Source organism: Populus trichocarpa, chromosome 10 (assembly GCF_000002775.5).
Source record: "Populus trichocarpa isolate Nisqually-1 chromosome 10, P.trichocarpa_v4.1, whole genome shotgun sequence".
NCBI lineage: Eukaryota > Viridiplantae > Streptophyta > Magnoliopsida > Malpighiales > Salicaceae > Populus > Populus trichocarpa.
The window spans coordinates 19,506,922-19,530,382 of record NC_037294.2 but is presented as its reverse complement, the minus strand read 5'-3'; the positions used below and the strand labels follow the sequence as shown (position 1 = coordinate 19,530,382).

General features: G+C 34.0%; 3 protein-coding genes and 1 pseudogene across 5 annotated transcripts; all 4 read left to right on the top strand.

Annotated features, from left to right (window-relative positions):
- Positions 1-34: 34 nt before the first annotated feature.
- LOC18102714 (uncharacterized) lies at positions 35-3,573 on the top strand (annotated as a pseudogene).
- A 3,858-nt stretch (positions 3,574-7,431) lies between these two features.
- LOC7458142 (serine/arginine-rich SC35-like splicing factor SCL30) lies at positions 7,432-11,725 on the top strand. 3 transcript variants are annotated; one of them, XM_002316249.4, is made up of 8 exons: positions 7,432-7,583; positions 8,100-8,270; positions 8,360-8,437; positions 9,678-9,842; positions 9,937-9,974; positions 10,632-10,704; positions 10,793-10,975; positions 11,344-11,725. In XM_002316249.4, the coding sequence occupies exons 2-8, from the start codon at positions 8,107-8,109 to the stop codon at positions 11,462-11,464; spliced, it is 822 nt and encodes a 273-aa protein (XP_002316285.2). In that variant the 5' UTR covers positions 7,432-7,583; positions 8,100-8,106; the 3' UTR covers positions 11,465-11,725. The 3 variants fall into 3 exon arrangements, with proteins under 3 accessions (XP_002316285.2, XP_024467112.1, XP_024467113.1); XM_024611344.2 differs by having other exon boundaries at positions 7,485-7,652; XM_024611345.2 differs by lacking the exon at positions 7,432-7,583 and adding an exon at positions 7,680-7,843.
- A 2,464-nt stretch (positions 11,726-14,189) lies between these two features.
- LOC7458141 (16 kDa phloem protein 1) lies at positions 14,190-16,690 on the top strand. Its single transcript, XM_024609863.2, has 5 exons — positions 14,190-14,389; positions 14,969-15,034; positions 15,825-15,963; positions 16,255-16,390; positions 16,535-16,690. Exons 1-5 carry the CDS (start codon positions 14,293-14,295, stop codon positions 16,589-16,591), a joined length of 495 nt encoding a protein of 164 aa, XP_024465631.2. The 5' UTR covers positions 14,190-14,292; the 3' UTR covers positions 16,592-16,690.
- A 3,450-nt stretch (positions 16,691-20,140) lies between these two features.
- On the top strand, positions 20,141-23,362 carry LOC7458140 (16 kDa phloem protein 1). The gene is made up of 5 exons (XM_024609864.2): positions 20,141-20,329; positions 21,026-21,091; positions 21,795-21,933; positions 22,409-22,544; positions 22,986-23,362. The coding sequence occupies exons 1-5, from the start codon at positions 20,263-20,265 to the stop codon at positions 23,040-23,042; spliced, it is 465 nt and encodes a 154-aa protein (XP_024465632.1). The 5' UTR covers positions 20,141-20,262; the 3' UTR covers positions 23,043-23,362.
- Positions 23,363-23,461: the final 99 nt, after the last annotated feature.

The following is a 23,461-nucleotide window of genomic DNA, read 5'->3' as shown; positions in this document are numbered from 1 at the left end:
CGGAGACAGCGAACGTGGGCGACAACCGGCGATCATGATTGCCACTTCAATGTCTCTGCTCCAGCACGTGTGTTCCGTGCCAATCGCACGTGCCATGCGACCTCGTTCCCTTACCATCAGATCCTCTCGCAGCCTCTCCACCACCACCGCTTCCTCCTCCGCTCCATCACGTGCCTCTCACTTGGACGCATTCGGCAAGTCCGAGTCATCATTAAAGCTGAAAGTTACTTGTTTTCTGTTTGGTTCCTGAGATAATGGAGCAGAAGAAAGTAATTAGTTGTGAAACTTCAGTAATTGAAGAGAAAATAAATTGAGTTTTAGTTATTTATTTTTAAACTTAAATTTTTTATATTTCAATTTCGTTGTTTTCTTCTTCTATTGAAAAAATATATAAATAGCAACGCTATAGAGGAAAGCAGCTCCACCATCTAAAATACCGGAGGAAAGTAAAAGAAACACAGGATTTTAGTCAATAAGTAGTACTGAACTCATAAATTAATTTAGGGCAGCTTTTTTTTTAAGTCCAATTTTGGTATTCTTGTAGCTTACGTTAGTTTAATTTGTCCCCTTTTTTCCTAGGGAATTAGTGCCGCCATGGTTCGTTTGTTTGTGCGGTGCGCCACACCAACAAACTGGCAATTAGAAATGATCTTCAAGAAGCTGGATGGAAAGTTGGGCGATCACCAATTTTTCGTACTGTAACCGCAGCTGATGGCACGGTTAAGGTTGATATGCTGTTATGCTTGATTTGTAATTTGGCGTTCTGTGCTGTTATTGATTTTGTGCCAAACTTAGCTTGATCGAGGTGGTTTTAATATTGCTACATGGTTCTTGCTAAATGAAAGGTGTATTCAGGGCAATTTTACTGCTGCTATGTGTCATATTCTTTTTTGGCATGACATACTTGGTCTCGAATGTTGTCGTATCATATGATAGGGTCTCGAATGTTGTATCATATGATTAGAAATTCTATTTTTTATCATTCAATGTAATTATAGTTCCGGGGATGCGAACACTTGCACTCACCCCTTTCTAATTTGAAGTTTATGGTGTCATAGACTCAAGCTTGCTAATGATCATGCAGTTATTGATAATACTGGGGGATAACAGATTGATTGAAACTGCTGGTATTCAGTTGAAGATAAGAAAGGTTCAAGGCGGCTTACTGCCTGTGTCTCATCTCAGGTACTTTCCATATCAAGGATTAGCCTTAGTAAAAAGTTTCTTGGTCATGGTGTTTTTACGGGTTGCTGATAATTTTCTCGTGGTTCCTTTTTACTTTTATAGTTCAGGTAGGTTGTCCTTTGCGCCGCTCATTTTGTGCCACTGGAAAGGGTGTTTTTTCAAGGAATCTTCAAAGGCATGAAGTTGCTGAGCAGGTCAGTGTTGCATGTCTTGTGCAATTGTTCTTCAAACTCAACTATCAAGTGGGACTGTTGAGAGTGTTTAACTGTTTGTATGACTGAGAACATATAGACTTGGTAGTTCTGTAACTACTCCATCCCTTTCAAAGTTATGCTTAATGCTTTATACACTCAGGTTTTGGCTGTCGAGGAGATATTTGAGCACAGGGAGACAAATATGGTGTTCATGGGAATGGGTGAACCAATGTTGAACTTGAAGCACACCAATGCTCAAATAAGGTGGTGCCTTTTCAATCTTTTTGTCAACGATTATCCCATTGCTTCTATTCTATCTTTTGTTTAATTATTTTAATACCTGCTATTGTCTTTGTTGTGTGTCCCCTTTCTTGATTTGGTTAGTTTTACCTGCCATGATCAATGATAAATTTGACCAGAATAATCTTTAAGCTTACTTGGAAGTGGAAACAGTGACCTAAAAGAATTAAGATAAGATTTGGCTGAAAAAAATGAGTCCCTTGACATTGATTTTGCTAGTTCAAAGATTAGTGAAGATGAGAGCTGCAAAGATACTCTTAGATGCCTGCATGAATGCTCTGCCATTTTCATATACTATTTACTTCTGAAACAACTGGCCTCCCGTTTATTGTAAATTTTCAACAGATCTCTATACATAGGTTTCAGATGTAATAAGCTCATGTACAATTGTCTTTTCTTATTTCATCAGGATGTGCAAATTGGGCAAAGAATGATCACAATATCAATCGTGGGGGTTCCAAACACTATCCAAAAGCTGGCTTCTCATAAACTTCAGTCAACATTGGCCTTCAGGTACTGTAAGAGTAAACAGAGAATATATGGTTGAATAATTCTTTGGCACTGTAAATGTTGTCATCCGTCTCTGAGTAAATTGGGTCATTTCCAGTGATGTGCATGTCTTGATGCATTTTTCTCTTAATGCATCCCTTTGATGCCAAAAGTTTATGTTAGCCTGTGATGACATTTACTCATTCTTTTTTCTTATATACACCAGCTCACGTGCTCCGAACCAGAAACTTAGAGAATCAATTGTTCCAAGTGCAAAATCCTACCCTCTAGAAGCAATTATGAAAGATTGCAAGGAGTACTTCCTTGAAACCATTCAATGAGTATCCTTTGAGTATGCACTTTTAGGTACTGAAATTTCATTTAATATTTCTCTGCTTCACTTGAAGCTTGACGGTGAAAACTGATAGGACTATTCTATCCCGTAACATAAATTTATAATTTGTCAGGGCAGCTGGGATCAATGATAGAGTAGAGCATGCAAAAGAACTTGCCGACCTACTTCATCAGTGGGAACGTGGTCATCATGTGAATCTGATACCTTTCAACCCAATTCAAGGTTCTGATTACAAGCATCCACACAAAAAGGCGGTATGCATACCAGTCATAAACACACTGTTTTCCCCTGCTGTCAGTAAGAATACTTGAGTATTCAAATCACGCATTACCATTTTAATTTGCTTTACCTTTCCACTTGGCTGGCACAAGCATTTGCAGCTGCTCTAGAGTCACGCAAAATAACTGCCGGTGTGCGGCGTGTGCCAAACAAGGGGGGCCTGGATGCAAGTGCAGCTTGTGGTCAGCTAAGAAATGAATTCCAAAAGAGTCCTTTAGTCATGAGTTCTGACAGCTTGCAATCAGAGAAAGTTGCGGTTGCATGCTGGTGCCTTGAGGGCTCTGGTTGGTTGCTTCTCTGATGGTATTTCACACTTGTTTTCTTCCCTGGTGTGCAAGAATGCTTGACGACCAGGCTAGTTGGTGTCTCCAATCATGCTCGTTATGGCATAATGTAGAATTTGTTTCTGCCGTGCGGCTGCAGAAGTGGAAGTTCGTTTCATACATGATGCAAAAAATGAGGGGGTTCAAGAATGGGCTCATTTTGCTGATTTATTCGGAGAGTTTTTGGTCGTCAATAGCCTGAAACACATGAGATGAAGAAAGGAGGAGATGAAGAAAGGAGGTCTCAATTATCTTATACACAACACAATCAACAGTGTTAGCTATATTTTGTAAAGAATTAAAGATGTAACCTACGACCATACATTCTTTTTATTATTATTAATAACGTGCTTCCATCTTTGATCGTAATGAGAAAGGGATCATTGATCTTATGCATGTGTAGTCTGGAGCATAATTGTAAAATCCTGCTGTAGATTGATTCGGAAAACGAGATCCAGAGTCTAACTTAGTCTGGGTTGTTAGTTAACTAGCCAAAATTGAACCTGTAAAACTCATTTGATCAGGTCAAGGTGTTTGATGACTTGAGTGGCCGGGTCAATTGTAAGAAGAAAAAAAATATATATTTTCTTTAGATACCAAAAAACTTAATATGTTCATTCAAAAAATGAAGAAACCTGTGTTTTCTTAGATAGAGATTGTGATTGTTGTCATTTAAATATTCAAGATTTTAAATTTAGATTGTATTTTAGTTATTTGAATTATATTTGTTAATTTGAAATTAAGGTCTTTAAATTATTATTATTTTTTATTAATTAAAAGTTGTGTTGAAATTGAGACATGTTTATATTTAATAAATCATTTTTAATGTAGAGTGTCATTGGTCTATTAGGTTGACCCAATGAACTAAATCATTTTTTGAGTCAGTCTTCAAGTGATTCTGGCAACTGTAACCGAGAAGAGGGCCATGGCTTGCATTGAAAGAAAAATTGTTACAAGTACATAAGTGGTAAGTAGGTTTTTTTTTTTTATCATGAAATAATGAAATAAAATTTGTTATAATTGTAGTTATCAAATCCGGTTTGGTGTATCAACTTGAAAAATCAATAATTTAAATTTTTTTTCAGGTTGAGGCTTTTTTTTATGAATCGAAAAAGTTGATTCAATCAAATTAAATTAGCTTGGTTCATCAAATTAAATAAGTTCATATCCTACACTGTCTAATGTAAAAAAAAACTATGATTAAAAATTTACATGCTAATTCTGAGGGGTGTAGCTCAATTGATCAGGTCCTGTGTTTGCTCTCCAGAGATCACCAATTCGAATCTCACAAATCTCAGGACCACTAAAGGTTTACATGGTCGTTAACTTCAGGACCCGTATGATTAGTCGAAGTACACATAAGATGACATGGACACCCACATTAATCTAAAAAAAAATATGTGGGTGCTGCGGATCAAACTCTTGTCATAGCACAGAGTAAAAGAAAAGAAAAACAAGAAAAGAGGCTACAACCAATCTACATGTGTGTTTATGGCATGAATTGTGCATAGAATAATTATATCAAAATTGTTGAGAAAAGACAAATTGATAAGAGATTTTCTAACCCTTGCAATGATACACCGAGCTACAAAATTTTACTAGAAATCACCTTTAATGTATTTATATTATATTATTGAAAAAGGGTCAATTTATTAACCAAATTGGTCAGCAGATGACCCGAAGACCTGAAATCTCCGCCGAGTCAGTTTCCAGTCCGGTAGCATGATATTTTCCAGTAGTTTTTTAGATCAATACTTGTATTTAATTTCTTGACGACAATCTTTCCAGTAATCATGAGTGCAAATGCCAAGATCGTTAAAATTTGTATCGCAGATCCGCGCTCTTCGTTCTCTACACCAATACTCTCTTTACTCTTTTGGAATCTCCATTCCAGCATTTTAGCCTTAGCTTTCCGTTTGTTAGGAGGCTCGATGAACATTGAGCTATGCCTTTTCTTGTATGCTTTTCTCGAGCGAGCTAAATTTGATCTCGGATTGCTTTGTACCACGCTACCATACCAAGCAAGTTTACAGGTCTTACATATTTGTTTTTTTTACTTTAATACCTTAGACATGATTCGGGTGATATATTTCAAGTTCGAATTAAAAAAATTATCGTGAAAAAAGAAATTTCCCAGTGCACGATTCATGAATGTTTACCAGGAGAACGAAAAAAAACTTTGGTGGGTAGTTGGTTTATACACACCAATAAGCCCATATTGCTTCTCATCATTGACCCACAGAAGACCCCATCTCAAAATCAAAGCCCTGTAGTAGATTAGACTAATTATGTAACCCGAGTTTGCTGCAGGCCATGTATTTTTATTTTTTTAAAAAAATGGTATATATAATTTTTTTAATATATTTTTATAGTTTAAAAAATCTAAGTTCAAAATCAAATCCCTGGAGTGATTAGACTAGTTATATAACCCGAGTTAGCTGCAGGCCACAAATTTTTATTTTTTATAAAATAATTGTATTTATAGGTTTTTTTAATGTATTTTTATAGTTTAAAAAATCTAAGTTCAAAAAAACAAATTTATGCATATATGTAATAAAAAAACATCAAGAACTATATGTGCAAATAAATAAAAAGTCATCAATAATATCTAAAAATAAAACTTAAAAAATCAAGAGGCAAATATATATCAAATTATTTAATTTCAGAAGACAGGACTTTTACCGGATTATGTTTGCTAAATTTATTTATTTAAATATTTTTTATCTAAGCAAACAATAATAGAAATAAAGACACAAATTAAATTGATCGAATAAAATAAAAGAAAAAGAAAAAACATTATGCAAAGCTGCACGTATTACAAATATTATCTAAAAATATTTTTTATTTTTAAAAATAAAATTCATCTATACAAAAAATAGAAAAAAAACATAGATGAATCAAAAAAACTCTTCAAATTTAAATATATAACTAAAAAAATAATTCTAATTTAAAAGAGAATTTCCAAACAAAATAAAAGAAACAATAAGTGCTAATTTAAATATAAATTAAAAAATAGAGAAAATACCATAAAATAATCATTAATTAAAAAAACATTAGAAAAAAAAAAGTAAAGACTAAGCGTTGTTGGGCTTAACATGTTAGGTAAACCCACCTGACTCATTTTTGTTAGGGCCTGCATGGTTGGGTCTTTAGTTTGTTTTGTTTGCAATGAGGCGACTGACATATCGTTTGTCTTAAAGTTTTTTGAAATAAAAAAATAAATGACATGTTTTTTGTTTTGTCCAGATTCCGGCCACTATGGTAACCAAAAAATTAGGGCTTGGGTTTTTTAAATCAAAAAACTTGTTTTTCAACCCATTTTGACCCAAAACCCTATAAAACACTGTAGAAAACTGTGATGAACCTATCTATGACCCGCCCTAAAAACCGAAATCAATCCGAATTCAAAAATCAACATGAGTTTAGATCTATTTTTTCATGAATTTTAAAGGAAAAAAACACTTAATATGAACTTCTCTCGTCAAATGGAACCATTTGACACAAATATCATTTGTTTTGGTGGACTAAATCGGTGTTAACGATATTTTCTCTTTTTATTGCTGGAATTCAGCGACCTCTCCCTCTCTCCTCTCTCAACTGGGTACTAAAAAAATAATAAGAATGAACTTTTGTGCCAAAATTGAATTGGAAAAATATTAAGGTGTTGAAATTGTATAATTTGCATGATTTTTAAAGTTTTAAGGACCAAAATGTATCTTTTGTGAAACTTATAGCATACTGTCCATATTTGACATCCTTTTTCATTTCAGTCCATTTTCTTTCAATTCTATCTTTTTATTAAAAATAAAAATCAATTGGAACTAAATCACTGAAAAAAAATTCAAGGATCAAATTGAAGAAAATAAAAATTTTGCACGGCCTATCCGCATTAACGTGTAAGGGAATGAATAGTAGAGCCTTGCACAATAAAAAAAATCTAGCCTTTTAGAGTAATCCTTAATTATAAATTAATCCATAGTTTTATAAAATACATTAAATAGTCTCTTTACTTAAAAAAAAAACTAATTACTAGTCTTTTGACCAATATTGACCATGCTTAATGTAATATTATTTTACTTAAAAAGATTCGTTTTTCTCATTAATATTTTCGTATTATATCTTAAAACAAAATAACAAAATAAATTACAAAAGAACATGATCTGGAAGAGAAATACTAGTTTCTTAATCTTTAAAACTAGGGGGACCATTCCAATTAATTCTGTACACCTAGAGGGACCATTCCATATATTCTGTACAACTAGAGGGACTATTTTATTATTTACTGCCATGAAGCAGGCTTTATTTGGGACGCCTTCTACTCCTGAGTCCAATAAAAAACCGGATTGACCCGCCACTATTCCGGTCCATCTAGGGTTTATAAGAAAATCCCCTCCTGATTTCGCTTCAGAAATAAAAGCCTGACAAAAATTAAAGACAAGATCATCGGATTTTACTACAGTAAGTACCTTCAGATCTAAGTAAAACTTTTCTTCTTTGTCTCTCATCGTAAAAGTTATCGTTGTACAGGTAATAACCTAATCTTTTGTTTCTTCTTCTTCTTCTTCTTTTATTTTTTCTCCAAATCTCATTAAAGAAGCTTAAAACCCTAGTTCACAATTAAGTTGTTGAAAACCAAAATTGAAGCTGGAATAGTCCTTATAATTGGGGTTTTTTAGTTGATACTGTAAAAAGCGAAGGTCGATTGCTCTTTCTGATTGGTAAAATTTGTTTTTTTATCTAATTCATTCAAGTTAATGGACTCAACTAGTGTAGTTAACTTCAATTGATTATGAGACTAGCAGAAAACAAATGGGGGGATTAGAACTAAATTTTGTTTTATAGTTTGATTTTTGTTTTGTTTTTACTTTTCTTTACTAGGTGCACAACGGGCTGGCTTAAGTTTTGTTCTTTTTGTTGAAAAGATGCAATTTATGTGTTAGATTGACATAAATTATGACGTGGTTGAATTGATAGGTATATAATGAGGAGATATAGTCCACCATACTACAGTCCTCCGAGGAGGGGATATGGAGGGCGTGTAAGAAGCCCACCAAGAAGAGGATATGGAGGTGGTGGTGGATATGGGAGACGCAAGGACCAAAATAGTGGAAGCCTATTGGTTCGGAACATTCCTCTTGATTGCAGGTATTTGAAATTTCACCCTTTATTTGTTTTGCTGAATTGGGTTTGAGCTTTTAAGAGGTACCCTATTGAGGTTTTTTTTTTTTTCCCAGACCAGATGAACTTCGAGGGCCATTTGAGAGATTCGGAGTCGTAAGAGACGTCTATATTCCTAAGGACTACTACACAGGGTGAGTTTTTTTTTTCCTACGGGGAATTGGTTAAATCTGTAATGAGATATTGCCATGGTTTTATTCAATTATTTTATGTTTCTGTCATTGTTACTTACAGTGTAGGTCGTATTTTTTTCTTGTTTACCGGTTTACTTCTCTTCTCTATCTATTTTTATAGAAATACTTTATTAATTCATTCTATTCATGCAATGCCTATGATAGCTATTCACAATCCTGTTAGAGTCAGTCATTTGCCTCTACCTTTAAATAACCAAGCTTGAGAATAAGCATGAGCAGTAGTGCTTTGACTGGTGAAATGAATGTGGTTAGCACGAGTGGTCAATAGGAGCACAAATGGTGTGGAGTTCTTCGATGTGTGTTTGACTTGCAATAAAGTTTTCTTTTTTTCCCAGTTGATAGTAATGTTTTAGGATTATGGCTTTGTTGTTTGTTTGTTTTAGTCGATGGTCACGCGAGGAGAAATCTTGGGAGTTATTAATCACAGTGTAAGTTAGCAGCCCTCATTTTTACCGGAAAGGGAAAATATGCTGTTCTTTTGGATTTTACCTCCTGATTCTATGTTCCTAAATCACGCTAGCTACTTCAGTTACAATATGTAAATAGGGATGGGAAAGCATATTTGAATTGCGTTCCAAACTATTTATCAGGGTACTCTTTTTTTTTTTTTTCACAGTGAATTAAATTTTGAACTGGTTTGTCAGGGGGTATGTTGGTTTGAAGTTAAAAATCAAGACCAAGCCCCACCATTGATGAAGACCTACTGTTTATCATTCGCTAACATATTGGTCTCAAGAGTAATGTTCAATGAAGAATGTTCCTTTATGAAGAGAGATTAAAAAAAAACAACCACTAAAGTTTGATGAGGTAGAAGATTGATTCTTGACAACTGAAGGCAACTTGAGGAGAATTTAAGTTTGGGAACGTTGAATTGAAGTGCATCTTATATTTACAAGAATGTGAAGATTTTTCAAGTGACTTGCCTCTTTTGAAGTTGCCTTTCATACTTGATTGTTAAAGAAAAGGTCAGCCATTAAGCCTGCTTTCAGTAAAATCATGTCCGCGTATGTGTAAGTGCTCTGGAGCTAGATTGTAGATTTGTAAGGAAAGGTACTAGGTAGTGATATTATGACAATCCCTAGGCAAGCTGTTTTAGTAAGTCACTCTTCTCAGAAAGTCGTGTTTGCTCATACACAACTTTCCATACTTTGATTGATGCTTTGCTGTGTCTTATATGCAGGGAACCTCGAGGGTTTGCATTTGTGCAGTTTGTGGATCCATATGAAGCTATGGAAGCTCAGCATCGTATGAATGGGCAGATTTTTGCGGGGAGGCAGATATCTGTGGTGTTAGCAGCAGAGACAAGAAAAAGGCCTGAGGAGATGCGCCATAGAGCCAGGGTTAGGTAATATCTCTCCCTTGTGCATAAACCTTGTGATTTTACTGTTATAATTATTAGTTTTCTTAGATTCTCTACATTTACTTTGTACATTCCACAGAGGACCATCGAGTCACGGAGGAAGATCCTCCAATTATGGTAAGACATCACTCATTATAGTGTTATTTTCCAGTACCATGATTTATTGAAGTTTTTGCCCACATTTTCTGTTGTCCACAAATGACTGTGCTCAGCTCAGCTGACTAAATTGGTAATGACCCTGTGCACGACTTGTTTCTTGCATTGCTTGAAGACTAGTTTTTCTGCATTTTGTGTATGGTTCTGGAAGTCGTGCATATTTCCAAAGTAAAAATATGTACTTTGGAAAAAATTGAAGTCTTTGAAATAATGGTGATTGTGATGTTGAAGCAATGGATCATCAATGATTCTCATAACATGGATCCACTGCTATTTTTGTAGGATTATGATTATCAGTCTATAAAAGATTACTAGCCTATAACATGCTCACTTTCTTCAGAAAAGTGGCATTGATTTTTTATTTTTTATTTTTGAATTTTCGGCTCATGAGGAAGGAATTTGTAGTTAAATCATCCTAGAAAATATCCTGGTGGTGAGCTTCAAGTTGAGTTATCAAGGTTTATTAATCTTGCGAGATGACATGAGGATAGCAAATTTCCTTTATCAATCAAACTACTGCATTGGTGTTAATCTTTGTGTCCTTTCTTTTCCCACTGCTGTAATCTTGAATTGGTTTGCTACAAAATTAATCACTGCTCTTTATCAAATATGTTTTAGGACGTTCTCGTTCTCGTTCATTATCACGGTCCCCTCGCCATTATCCCAGTTCTAGGTCTCGATATCGCTCTAGGTAAGCTTCCATGGTTACAAATTTGCCATCATATTGTCCTAATCTACATCTGAAACAGGTTGATAGATGTGCTTTTTAACTTTGGTAGGTCATACTCTCCTGCCCCGAGACGGCGGGACTACTCCGCTTCCCCTGATAGAAGGCATGCAGGCCATCCAGGATCTCCTAGAGGTCCTCCACCAGAGCGAGATGGTGACCACAGCCGCAGGTCGTATTCTCCAGCTTATGGCCATGGCGATGGTCTTAATGAAAATGGCAATGGGTTTGGCGAGTAAGTGGAGATTTCTCTTCTCTACTGCTGTCATCCATGTATTTATGTCATTCCATGCCCTTGTAGTGGGCTGTCATGCAGAAGTGATTGAGCACAGGCATTGAAAAGCTTGGGTTTTATGATGCTTTCATAACAGAAAATTCCTAATTATTTATGAGAATCACAATGCCAGGCTGGTAATGATAGGAATGCTGTTCATGGTTTTAGACCCTGTTATAAAACCGAGCAGTTAATATGCCATCTTTCAGTTCAAAGTTAATTTAGTAGGGGATGAATGCACTCTGAAATTTGTTTATGCTTATCAGTTGACTCAATTTTCTTAAGAGGCATGTGCATTTAAGCTATACTTGAAAACATGTTGATTGTAGGAAATCAGCATATGATTTTGAGGAAGCACGAGCTTGGAGGCCGTCACCTGGAAGAGCATCAAGGTCACCTTCTGGATCAAGATCTAGGTCGGCTGACTTGTCACCAAGGCATACTAGATAAGGCAAATGAAGTAGAAGAGTCTATGGTCATGAGTCTGATGCGTGCCAGGATTAACATGGTTTTCAGCATGCATCAGCAGATGGTAGTAGGCCTATGTTGCCTCTAGTGGATGAATTGGAATATCTAATTTTTTTCCAAAACCCACGTAAACTTATGTTTTGATTTAATCGTTTATGCACTTCAACTGGCTTGATGCAACGCAGCTTTCCAGATTTTATCTCCATATGATCTTGATATTTGAATGCATCCAGTTGTGCCGGACGTGCTGAGTGTGTGTTATGATGGGTCATGCTTCCCTTTAGTCTGAAATTCCTCTATTTTTCGCTGTTGATTTGGCTACACATACGATACCTCCTTTAAAATTATCATAAATAGAACTCCAGCTCATTAATCTTTCTACTCCTTAACCCTGAAACTTGGTTAATCCAAGCAAATTTGCAACGATTGCCTCTCTCCCTCTCCTTTTTCCTTGACCTGCCATCTAAAACAATTTTGCAAATATCTTCTTTCTGAAAAAAAAAGTTATACTGAATTGAATATTAATTAAAATTTATAAAAATAAAAAATAAAAAAGCACGCGTGTATATATGTGTGTGCATAACCACAGTAACATGACACAGAGACACAAGTAGAAACCAGGTATTGGACTGTTGCAACCCATTAATTTGTTCATTAATACTTGAGACCCAAGCCATCTAGGCCATTCTGTACTTAATGACAACCAGTTTAAGGAATCGGTTGATAATACAAGCGATCTCAAATCAATTCTTAGGCAGCAGGTGAATCAACTGCTCAAAAATGAAAAGAGATCTTAAAAGTAATTTCATCCTCTCAATAACAGCGTTTTAGAATTCAAGAAGTTAGAATTTCAAAAGAAGAGGAGTTAAAAAAAAGATAGTAATGAGTTGGGAATTTTTTTATTGCTGGATCATTTTAAATGAAGTGTCACGAATCCAGTCGAGAACTTGAGAAAAAATGGAGGAATTTTAAACTAGAGGGCTTCTTGCAACTCAGGAGTGTTCCTTTTGTCATCGCTCCTGCTCTCTTTTTCTCCATCACGCTGGTCATGTTGCGAAAAATTATACTAACAATACTATGGTAAATGTCATCTGTGCCTTCAAAATGCATTGGGAGTTGCAACCGAGCAAGCAAGCTTCCTGTTTGTTTTTGTATTTTAAAAATGTTTATGAAAAAAATTTAAATTGTTTTATTTTTTTGCTTTAAATTAATATTTTTTTGATATTTTTAAATTATTTTAATGCACTGATATTAAAAATAATTTTTTAAAAATAATACCACACTCCCAAATATATTCTAATAGATTGCTTTCCATAGTTGCTCTAAATTAAGAAACTCATGGGCCTGCATTGCCAGAACTAGGGGGAGTAAAGAACGTTTGTTCTAATCCTGAGGGGGTATAGATCAACTTATATTTTATTTTTTAAAGGTTACAGGTTTGAGTTCCACAAACCTCAGGGTTATTGAAGACTTACATGATTGTTAACTTCAAGATTCGTGAGATTAAAGTTACGCATAAACTGATCAAAGCATCCAAATTAATAATAATAATAATAATAAAAAAAGAGCGTTTGTTTAAAGCTTTTTAAAAATTCTGTCAAGTTGCACCCTATAAAATGCTACTGAATTAAAAACCTCTAGGTAGGTATAAGTCATCGACCATAAGATTCGTGATTATCAAGAAGTCAAACGGCGTCACTTTTGAAGGCACATAATTAATGAACAAGTAAAATTCATAAAAAACGCGGTAGCAGCCACTGATGATGTATCATCAAGAACTTGGCCTTGAAATACTTTGAATTAGGTTAAGAAAATCTAGGCCTGTAGACAAGTTCTAAGGCAGGCAGGAAACTAGTTTAATGGCCAGAAAAGTCGATGCTTTCTCATGCCATGAAGGCAGCCGTCGTGAAGAACACTTCTCCATTAACCGTCATTTTCCTTTTTTATTGCTTTGTCTTTTCCCCCTTAATTATGAGTTCTCTTTAATTTATACATTATTTTGTTAGACGATTCTCTTATACGTATACGTCGTTGAATCACTATATATCAAACTGATTTATGGAATTGATCCCTACAAGCTAGAGACCCACCAGAGAAAACAAATTAAATACTTTATTTTAAAAAAAGATTTATCTATTCAAATCGAGAGCAATTTCAAATCCCATATCGGTTGCCAATAATCTCATTGTAACAAAAAATATATTGTTATCCACAAGAAATGACTAATTAATGGTGCGAGGAATATCCGTGTTTCACAAATAAGTCATAATTTTATGAATATAATATTTTAGTTTTGATGTTCTCGGATCAGTTTATATATAAATCTAATTAATTAATTGTAAGACTTCATGATGACCATTAATTAATTGTGTGTATTTGTTATAAAAAAAAACAACAAACTTAAAGCTATTGATTTCTATCACTTTTAAACTCAAGGAGAGTACAAATAAAAACAACAAAGTCTTGCTTCTTTATTTGCCACCATGCTTTCTTATTATTTTCGAAAGAAAAAAAATAAAGGACATCGGCCACTTGATATAGTTTACTTTAAACCCTAATTGCCCATGTGATTAAGAATGGAACAGGGAACAAAACAACAACTATCTTGCTTTCGTACATTTGAACGAAGACAGCCAATATGATCTGGTCAATCTTGATTAATACAGCCCGTCGTCGTTGTATCGATCACTATATGTATGTCCATGCATGATGGACTCTTTCGATATAAACCACGCTTGAACATACAAGTATTGCAGAAGACACTGAGATAATAATCTTATAGAATCGTCAAGTCAGAGAGAAACAAAGAGATGGCCGTTGGAATATTGGAAGTGAAGCTGGTGAAGGCAAAAGGCCTTGGAAACCCTGATTTCTTTGGTTTATCATGTTACTGCTCCAGCTCTTTGAGTATGTATCTTCTTTGTTTTTTTAAAAATTCATCTTGAGTTGATCAGTTGTTTCTAATATCTTTGATTTATCGTGTTCTTGCACTTCTACGAGTGTGTATTTAGTCCTCCAAATTCATCTGGAGTACTAGTTTCTGATTTCATTTCGTCCATCGATCGTGATGTTTTCTTGATTTTTTTTCTAGCAAGAAAACTCTTTCTTCTAATTTTCATAATTAAATTTCTATGCCATTAATTTGTATATCTACTTTCAACAAATCCACTTCAAATTAATTTAGATAGTTCTGAGATTTTATTAAGTGTATTTAGTAATATAATGTATAATGTTTTTTAAAACTGTTTTTTAATTAAAAAAATATTCTACTTTAAAATTATTTTTTATTTTTAATATTAGCATATCAAAACTATAAAAAAATATATAAAAGAATTAATATACCAATTCTTTTAACATGACTTGGAAAAGAAAAGCATTGAGTTTTTTTCCTTGAACACTGAATATTCATTAAAAATGAATTGCAAAATGTTTTTTTTCCGGTTACGAATGTGAGCTCCGAAGATTTTAATTTTGATACGATGGCAGCTAACATGGACCCGTATGTTCTGGTAAAATACAAAAGCCAAGAGCGCAAGAGCAAAGTAGCAAGAGGTTAGTTCTTTACTTACTCAAACTGATGTGTATTTTAATATATCTTAGTGCCACAAGAAAATCAAATTGAAAAAAAAAAACCCTAATCTTATCTTATTATATGCTATCTTCCGTTGATGGCACTAGCCTCTAAGCATTATCAACCCCTTTGACAGATAGACTTTGAGAACAATTAATTAGGCTCAAACAAATCAATTAAGGATTAGTTTCTTGATTTGACCCATTTCAAATCACGAAAGTTCCTTGTGCTAGATGGTGACCAACCAGTGTAGAAATTTCCCCAGCAACTTGCGTCAATAAGTCTTATTTTGACAGTCAAATTTGTAGCCGTCTCCTAAAGGAATGCGCAATTCTTCATTGATCTTTGTAAATGGATTACAGAAGAATCTCCATTATTGCCAACAGGTAGTAAAGAATAATTGTACTTAAAATGTCGTTATTGGCAAGGATGTAAGCAATGTTAATGAAATCACAATTCACAACTCATGTTGCCAATAATTTGGTTAACGTATACTTTGGTTTGTATTGACAGCAAATATTACAGACATTAATTTATAGATTAAAATTAACATTGCAAGTGAGAAGGCAATATTGCAATGTCAATTATACTATATAATATTCTTTACCTCTTAGCATGCAATTTCTAAATTCCATGATTGATCCAGATTTATTTTAGTGATTGTTCAACTGAGAAGCCCCTGGTAAAGACAGATTGTAACTGTACAAGGCATGCACAGCTGTTTTACAGACGAAGTGCTTTCTTTAAGTAACTTCGTATCAACTGGTGCAGGTCAAGGTGGGCGTCCAGTGTGGAATGAGACTCTCACATTCAAGGTAGAGTATCCAGGGCAAGGTGGCAACTATAAGCTCATTCTTAAAATCATGGACAAGGACACCTTCTCTGCTGATGATTCTGTCGGAGAAGCCACGTAAGACACTGTTATATATGTCAATATGTGTGTGTGGCGAATGTATATTAATTTTATAGATTAAAATTTCCAATTGCAGTATTTTTTTGATTTCCATATGCTATATATAAAGCTAGTTAGTGTGGAGCGATGCATTTTGGGTTGATTGCAAATAGCAAGCATAGCTTTAACAGAGAATATGGAGGAAAATATACTTGAACAAGCATAGCCCACAAGCAAAATAAATCCAATAACAGCATCTGTTCTGAATGAATCTTGTTAGATTTACTTCAATCCTTTTCTTTTATGCAGGATTTACGTTAAAGATTTGTTGGCATTAGGAGTGGAGAAAGGAACTGCTGAACTACAAACTCAGAAGTATAGAGTGGTTAATGCTGACAAATCTTATCGTGGAGAGATTCAAGTTGGCGTCACTTTTACCCTCAAGGTAATCCATACGTTTGATGATTGGATGATCGATGCATGATGGGTTTATATATATATATATATAAAATTAAAATCAATTGGACAGTACTAAAACTTGAATAAAAAAATAATAATAATGCACCTTGTTTTGTTGGATTCTCTGCAGGCAGAAGAGGAAGATGCTGGAGAAGATTATGGTGGATGGAGGCAAAGCTCTGTTTAGTTCGATTTTATTGCCACTGTTCATAAATGAATCCCCATGCTTTGCAACACTTTGTGATTTGTAAATTTTTTATTTGTTATCTCGGACTGGACAAGATTATTTTTCCTTGTAAGTGTTATCATTGCACATGTATTTTTATCAACACGGAATTTTTTTTAAAAAAAGTCTTGTGCATTTTATCTTCGACACTCCGAACGTTTTTTCTATCTTAACGACCTCAGGATGGTCACATATACAGGGGAGCCAAACGGATTCGGAGGCGGGAGTCCATATTGATTTGAAAGGATGTATACTTTCAAATCTAAGAAAAAAGTAATAGTATTTTGGATGTAGCTCTAGTAATTTTATAGTGCTAGGCAAATAATTAGTAATATATAAGTAATATAAATAAATTATAAATGAGGATATTTTTATCATTTTTGGTGTGTTATAGATTTATTCTCTTTTTTATTCTTGTTTTTCTTTTTTAAAAATTAAGATACATAAAATAACTAATAATATACAATTAATTATTCTTTGAGCTTGATATAGCATAAATAATTTCGTTGTTTTAGAAGATGGATGAGGGAAATTGACAAAAATACATGTTTGTAACCATCTTTCCAACAATAATAGAAGGCAATTAAGACCTTTGGAGAGTAAGTCAAAATTTTAAAAATTTAAAAGCTATTTTTTTTAAGAAATTTTTTGAGAAAAAGGGAATTAGATGTTATTATCTCTCATATCACTTAGATTATGTTTGTTATTGTAATAATGGTTGTTTTTTAAAATATTTTTTATTTTTTTAAAATTTATTTTTAACATCAAAACCATCTAAAAACATTTTTAAAAAGAATTTAAAGAAAAGAATTTTTTTTAAAATGTAAAAATAAAAATAAATGGATGTTGGTGTTGTGAATTAATGTTGTGTGGCGTGGCAGAAAAAGAAAAGGAAAATCCATGTAAAAGTAAAACATTAAAATTGCAATACATGGCCTCATGCCATCTCAGCTACGTGCTCCACGCATGTAATACATGCTATACATATACATTTCAGGCAGGGCAGGGCAAGGCCAGGCCAAGACATTGTCTTATTTTGTGTTCTTCACTTCATCACTTGGGATTTTGGATGTTTGAAGACACAACGTGGCAGCCCATCAATTCACATGTAAGAAAAGAAACTAACTATATATTCCTACGAGCAAGTCACCATGATCTATCTGCAGGCTTTCTCTCTTTAATTTGCAGTGTTGGCGTTCAGGTTCTTACCATGATTTTCCTTGTTGGAATCCATTATTTGTTGCCTACAAGCTGTGATATTACAGGTGATGGTTACTATAATTAGAGAGAGGAGGGAAAGACCTGAGATCGTGTCCTCTTAATTTGTACTTGGCCAACTTCCTGAGGTTTGTCAAATAACGAGCACTTTTAAGTTTTAGACGGGTCAATATAAAAATAATTAATAAAACAACTAAAAATTATTGATTAATAACTTTGTGTTATAATTCAAGTGGTAAGTGTGCAGGTAGGTGTGATGGGTTGGATTTCTGCAAGCAGAGCAATATTTTCTTTAAATAGACAAACTGCCGGAGCTTGTGAGCCTCCCTTGTAGGCACGCACATGAGATTTGTTGTAACAGCTCATTTGAGTAATTTTATTGGCTTTTTTTTGTGGGGTTTTTATTTAATTTTATTTTTTATTATTGAGATGATGAAAATTTTATTTTTGTATTTTTTATTATATAATAATAATAATAATAATAAATTAATTTGATTTATTAGAGTAAATAATTCAAGTTACGGGTTTGACATGTTTATCAGAGCTAATCTAACATGAATTGTTTTTCACTTGGACTTGACCAGTCAATAAAGTCACATCGAAATAATTTTTACACAATTTAATTTAAAATTTAAATTAAATAAATAATCACATCGATATTTTTTAAGTTTAAATTGTTATATCAAATTTAATGACAACATCTAAAAGTTTTCCATGTTCTAAATATAATTTTTTACATTCTATTTTTTTTATGTCCAACCGGCAACAACAGTAGCACAATAAATAAAGTAGTGATTGCTAATTGCTAAAATGACTTGATACCTTTTGTTCTATAAAAAAAATAAGTAAAGCATTAATTTCTATTACATCGTTTAGTTACAGAAAATTAAAATACATTTGATCTAAGTTATTAAAACCTTGGAAGAAAAAAAAAACTATACAAAAACATAACATTACATTTGGAAACTTGAATCATGTATCTATTTCTCTAATTATATACAGGATTCCCAATTATTCTTTTCGATCTCAAGCTGAGCTACTTGCTAGTAATTTAATTTATGAAACAACTTTGTATCATGAACGAGTGAATTCATCCCATCAAATTCTAGTGACCAAATAAAAAAAGTCATCTAATACGCGCTATTATTAATGATGCAACGACGAAAATGAAAATAAAAATGGCAGCAGCCATTAATGACGCGTTGACGTGAAAAACTTTCAAAACGAAGTATAGGCTCGTATCAAGCAACTTCCAAGAGGCGCTTCCAGGAATAGTCGGCCTCTCCCAAACCTTTCAAGGCAGCCATCCCGAAGAACCTTCGTAGAAGTTAGAACATCCCTTTTTCGAGAGAGGGTGGTTTTTATATGGAAGTCAAAGGAAACATGCGGTTATGGTCAAATTAGAAAGCATGCAGCCATGGCATAGAATCGGACGGCGCCGTCCAATTTCCTGCGGATTGCTGCCGGGGAACATCGGTGTTCATAACTGGTTTTAATTGGTATAACCATTCAAAAGAATCATAGAAATCGTTGCAGAAATTTGTAAGAGGTACTACGGAGAAGACATTTTTTTAAAATAAAAAATGCCCATATCAAATGCAAACCTGCTTTGATAGTTAGTTAATTAATGAAGCCATTATTAGATCCACGTCCTTCGATATAAATCAGATAAAAACAGTTTAATATAAATGAGCAACTAGATCTATGAATCGGACTGGTGGCCCATGAAAAACTAGAAGAGAAAGAAGAAAGGATTATCTTCTAACTACGTATGAACATTATTTAATAGGTTATTCATCATTTTAGCTCCGGTTACCGCCACGGTACCCCTACACCCGCCACTTGACATAAGTCTTTTTGTATTTTGTATCTTTCAATAATCGCTCATCTGAATACTTAAAGTCTGGTGATAAAGGGTGTTTGTTACTCCAATTAAAAGATCATTTTTAAAAATATATTTGACTTGAAAAAATATTAAATTAATAGTTTTTAATAGTTTTGATATATTAATATAAAAAACTTAAAAAATTATTTTCATGTTTTTTTATTTTTGAAAAGAATTATTTTTAAATAAAAAATACCTTTAAAAACATGTAAAAATAGAAGCTAAAAAAAACTAAATTTCAGTTAACATAGAAGAATATCTTTTTTCAAATAAAAAACAAAAACTAGCTCTGATCATCATTTGGAAAAGAAAAGAAAAAGAACAATGAAATGATTTGACCGAAGACAGGCAATGGTTGGTCATTCTTGAATCTTCACAGTCCGTCATTGTATCATCAAGTGCTATATATTTGTCCATGATGGACTCTTTTTCGATAAATACCAGCCTTAAACCAAGTCATCGCCAAAGACCCTTGAATCGGAATCATATAGAGTTATCCTAGCTCAAAGCCTGAGAGAGAAACAAAGAGATGGCTAGTGGGATATTGGAAGTGCTGCTGGTGAATGCAAAAGGCCTTGGAGATACTGATTTCATAGGTACAGCTCCATGTTTTTGTGTTTCTTTGTATATTTCTTTCTTTTATTTAGAGTTCCAAGTTATGTCAAATATCATGCTTTTTTTTTCTTTTCTGTGTTTTTGATCCTGTCATCGTCCCTTTCCTGGTACTTGCTGTTCTGGTTACCGAAATGCCTGTCGTGATATTTGGCTCCATCTGGTTTTTTTTCGTTCATCATCCTATTTTCTTGGGGTTTTTTTTCTTTTCCTTTTTTGGCTAGAAATCTCATTTCTTTCATTGAATTGCCATTTTTATGTCTAGTTTCAACTCCAATTCAGATAAAGGTGGTTTTGTGATTTTATTAAATGGGCTGCAACTTGGTAGAGCAGACCATAGCAGTGAAATGATGAACAATTGCCATTCATAACCGTATATCATGAACAATTAAACATATATTAGTGAAATAATGTGATAATAGCCATCGCATGTCTTTGGTAGACTTGTGTAGGGACATGGATACAATCCAGTAACAGGGGGGGGGGGGGGGGGAGGATCAACGCCCAATCTGTAATCTGACCATTAAACACACGCTTATGCCAAAGGCAGAGACCTGTGCAGGGATGAATCCTCTCATTGGAAAATGAAATACATTGACAACTAAAGTCTTTCCTTTTTTGAAGTTCTGAATGCTTGTGAACTGAAGATTCTAACTTCTGTATATTTGATATGATGGCAGGTGATATGGACCCATATGTTATCGTGCAATACAAAAGCCAAGAGCGCAAGAGCAGTGTAGCTAGAGGTAATTGGTGCTTTGCTTACGCAAACTGATATTTAATAATTATCTTACTCTATTATACATATATATATATATGCACTTATCAGATTCAAAAGTCAAAACAACCAATAATCCTTCCTTGGACCAATTCCAAATCACAAAACTTAGTTGGTCACTGATCAATGCCGGCATTGTCCCAATAAGTTATGTCAACAGGGAGTTTTTTAAGCCAATCAATATCTGTAGCCCAAAGGGATATGCAGTTCTTTATTACCTTTAAAAGTATATAACAGAAGAAAAATGCTACATAATTACAGCAACTAGTACATGAATGAATCCTTGTATTGATTAGTAAAAGTAAATGATTCATAATCAATTTGGTAAAGGGAGGTCACTTATTCATGATTCAGTTGGCAAGAAATGGAAACAAGCCAAAGAATAGAGAATGTCTGGAGAAATCAAGGTCTAGAATTAACCATTCTTCTTGCAATAAGGGTGTGTGTTTCAACATTGCTTGCATTGCATTATATGCAATTATTATATTCGAACAGCAACAATGCCTGCATTTTTCAATGATTGCTCAACGGAAAAGCAATCAAGAATCTTATACAATCATACAGATAGAAAGAAGTAAGCCTAGAATTTAATTGTATATCGTATGCACCATATTTACAACCGGATTTTTGTTTAAATTAACTTTTGCATTGTGAACATATCAATGGTCCAGGTCAAGGTGGTCATCCAGTTTGGAATGAGAGGCTCACATTCAAGGTAGAGTATCCAGGACAAGCTGGCGAATATAAGCTCAGTCTTAAAATCATGGACAAAGACACCTTCTCTGCCGACGACTTCATTGGTGAAGCCACGTAAGACATATTAGTAATTAGAATTAGCTTACCGATTACAATTCTGAGTTTCAATAATCTCCCCCCACATATAAAGCTAATTACTGAGGCAATACATTTGGGGTCGTTTTATGCGCTTGATCTACCGTTAGAAATCATGCATATAAAGCTTGCTTTGAACAAAAAGGAGGAAGATGTCATAAGAGCCAGGTCGTAAATTCGTTTGCCAGAGAAAATGCCTCAAACCATGACAATACTGACAAATGAAAAGCTTCAGGGTTGCTTCTAAAGTATTATTATGCAATTTGTGCTGGAGGGGCAGACTTTTGATTGATGTACCGGGGATGAGAAAGTGTCTACAAGAAAAATGAATTAATAGAAGAATCCGAACAGAGTTACTATTTTTATTCACAGATAAATCCAGTAATATTGATAAATGAATCGTTGTATGTTAGGCATATTGTTATGTTTATTTCTCCATTTTTTGTTCATGTAGGATCTATGTGAAGGATTTGTTGACATCAGGAGTGGAAAATGGATCTGCTGAGCTACATCCCTGCAAGTATAGAGTGGTTAGTGCTACGCAATCATATATTGGAGAGATTCAAGTCGGTGTCACTTTTACCCTCAAGGTATATATATATTTTTTTATTCCTGCATAAGTGCATGGTGTTTTCTTTTTCTTGGTTTCTCACTTCTCTTAATTAGCAGGAGACTGAAACGTTTTTGTCTCATCGAGTGCTAGCATCAATGTTTCTAAGCCCGTTTCCACCTTGACTAACGAATTTTCTAGAATTCTATAGTGGTTTATGGTAGCTAACAGATGATGATGCCCCAGAAAATGATTCATAAAAAGGAAAAAATGATACTACTTTAGATCTTATAAGCACCATAAAAGTTTAGCTAGCCCAAGCGATGCATGAAGCAACAATCAATGAGCATTGTTGGCTATAAGTCTAGACAAAATCAAATCAAATCAGTGTTATAAATTGAATAACAGAAGTACATGCAATGTTGCCTGCCATTGTTTATCTTGGTTGATTAATACTGTGGTTGTTTGTTGGATTCTGTAGGAGGAAAAGGATTATGACGGGGAAGAGTACGGCGGATGGAACCAAAGCAGTTTTTAGGTCTCTTGCTAATCTGTTTGAGATAAACTTCCTAAGCTAGCACTAGCTTCTGTGGTTCGTAATTTTTTTGGAGGCATTTGCAACCCTAAACCGGGAACTCAGTAATCTTGTTCCTCGTATACTGCACATGAGAGTCTCTCCAGCTCAAGGCTGCATGGCATTGTAGTGTTTGTTTGGAAGTTTCCCATTTTTCTCTTTTCTTTGTAAGATTTTTGTCGTTGTTGATACTTGATATGTTCTGCTACATGAATTTGTATGGAATCGCTTATTTTATTTTACTGTATTTATTTATTTTGGTTATAAAAGAGAAGCTTTAACAAGAGACTTATCAGAAGAAGAGAACACGAGGTGTTAATTGAACTGCAAATTTATTGGCATGGAATCTCATATTTAATTATATGCTGATACATAAAAAATAA

Coding starts and splice junctions, on each gene's coding strand:
- LOC7458142 (XM_002316249.4), top strand. CDS start 8,107: ATGAGGAGATATAGTCCACCATACTACAGTCCTCCGAGGAGGGGATAT. Junction 8,438..9,677: donor CCTAAGGACTACTACACAGG/GTGAGTTTTTTT, acceptor TCTTATATGCAG/GGAACCTCGAGGGTTTGCAT. Junction 10,976..11,343: donor AATGGCAATGGGTTTGGCGA/GTAAGTGGAGAT, acceptor TGTTGATTGTAG/GAAATCAGCATATGATTTTG.
- LOC7458141 (XM_024609863.2), top strand. CDS start 14,293: ATGGCCGTTGGAATATTGGAAGTGAAGCTGGTGAAGGCAAAAGGCCTT. Junction 14,390..14,968: donor TTACTGCTCCAGCTCTTTGA/GTATGTATCTTC, acceptor ATACGATGGCAG/CTAACATGGACCCGTATGTT. Junction 15,035..15,824: donor CAAGAGCAAAGTAGCAAGAG/GTTAGTTCTTTA, acceptor CAACTGGTGCAG/GTCAAGGTGGGCGTCCAGTG.
- LOC7458140 (XM_024609864.2), top strand. CDS start 20,263: ATGGCTAGTGGGATATTGGAAGTGCTGCTGGTGAATGCAAAAGGCCTT. Junction 21,934..22,408: donor GACTTCATTGGTGAAGCCAC/GTAAGACATATT, acceptor TTGTTCATGTAG/GATCTATGTGAAGGATTTGT. Junction 22,545..22,985: donor GTGTCACTTTTACCCTCAAG/GTATATATATAT, acceptor TGGATTCTGTAG/GAGGAAAAGGATTATGACGG.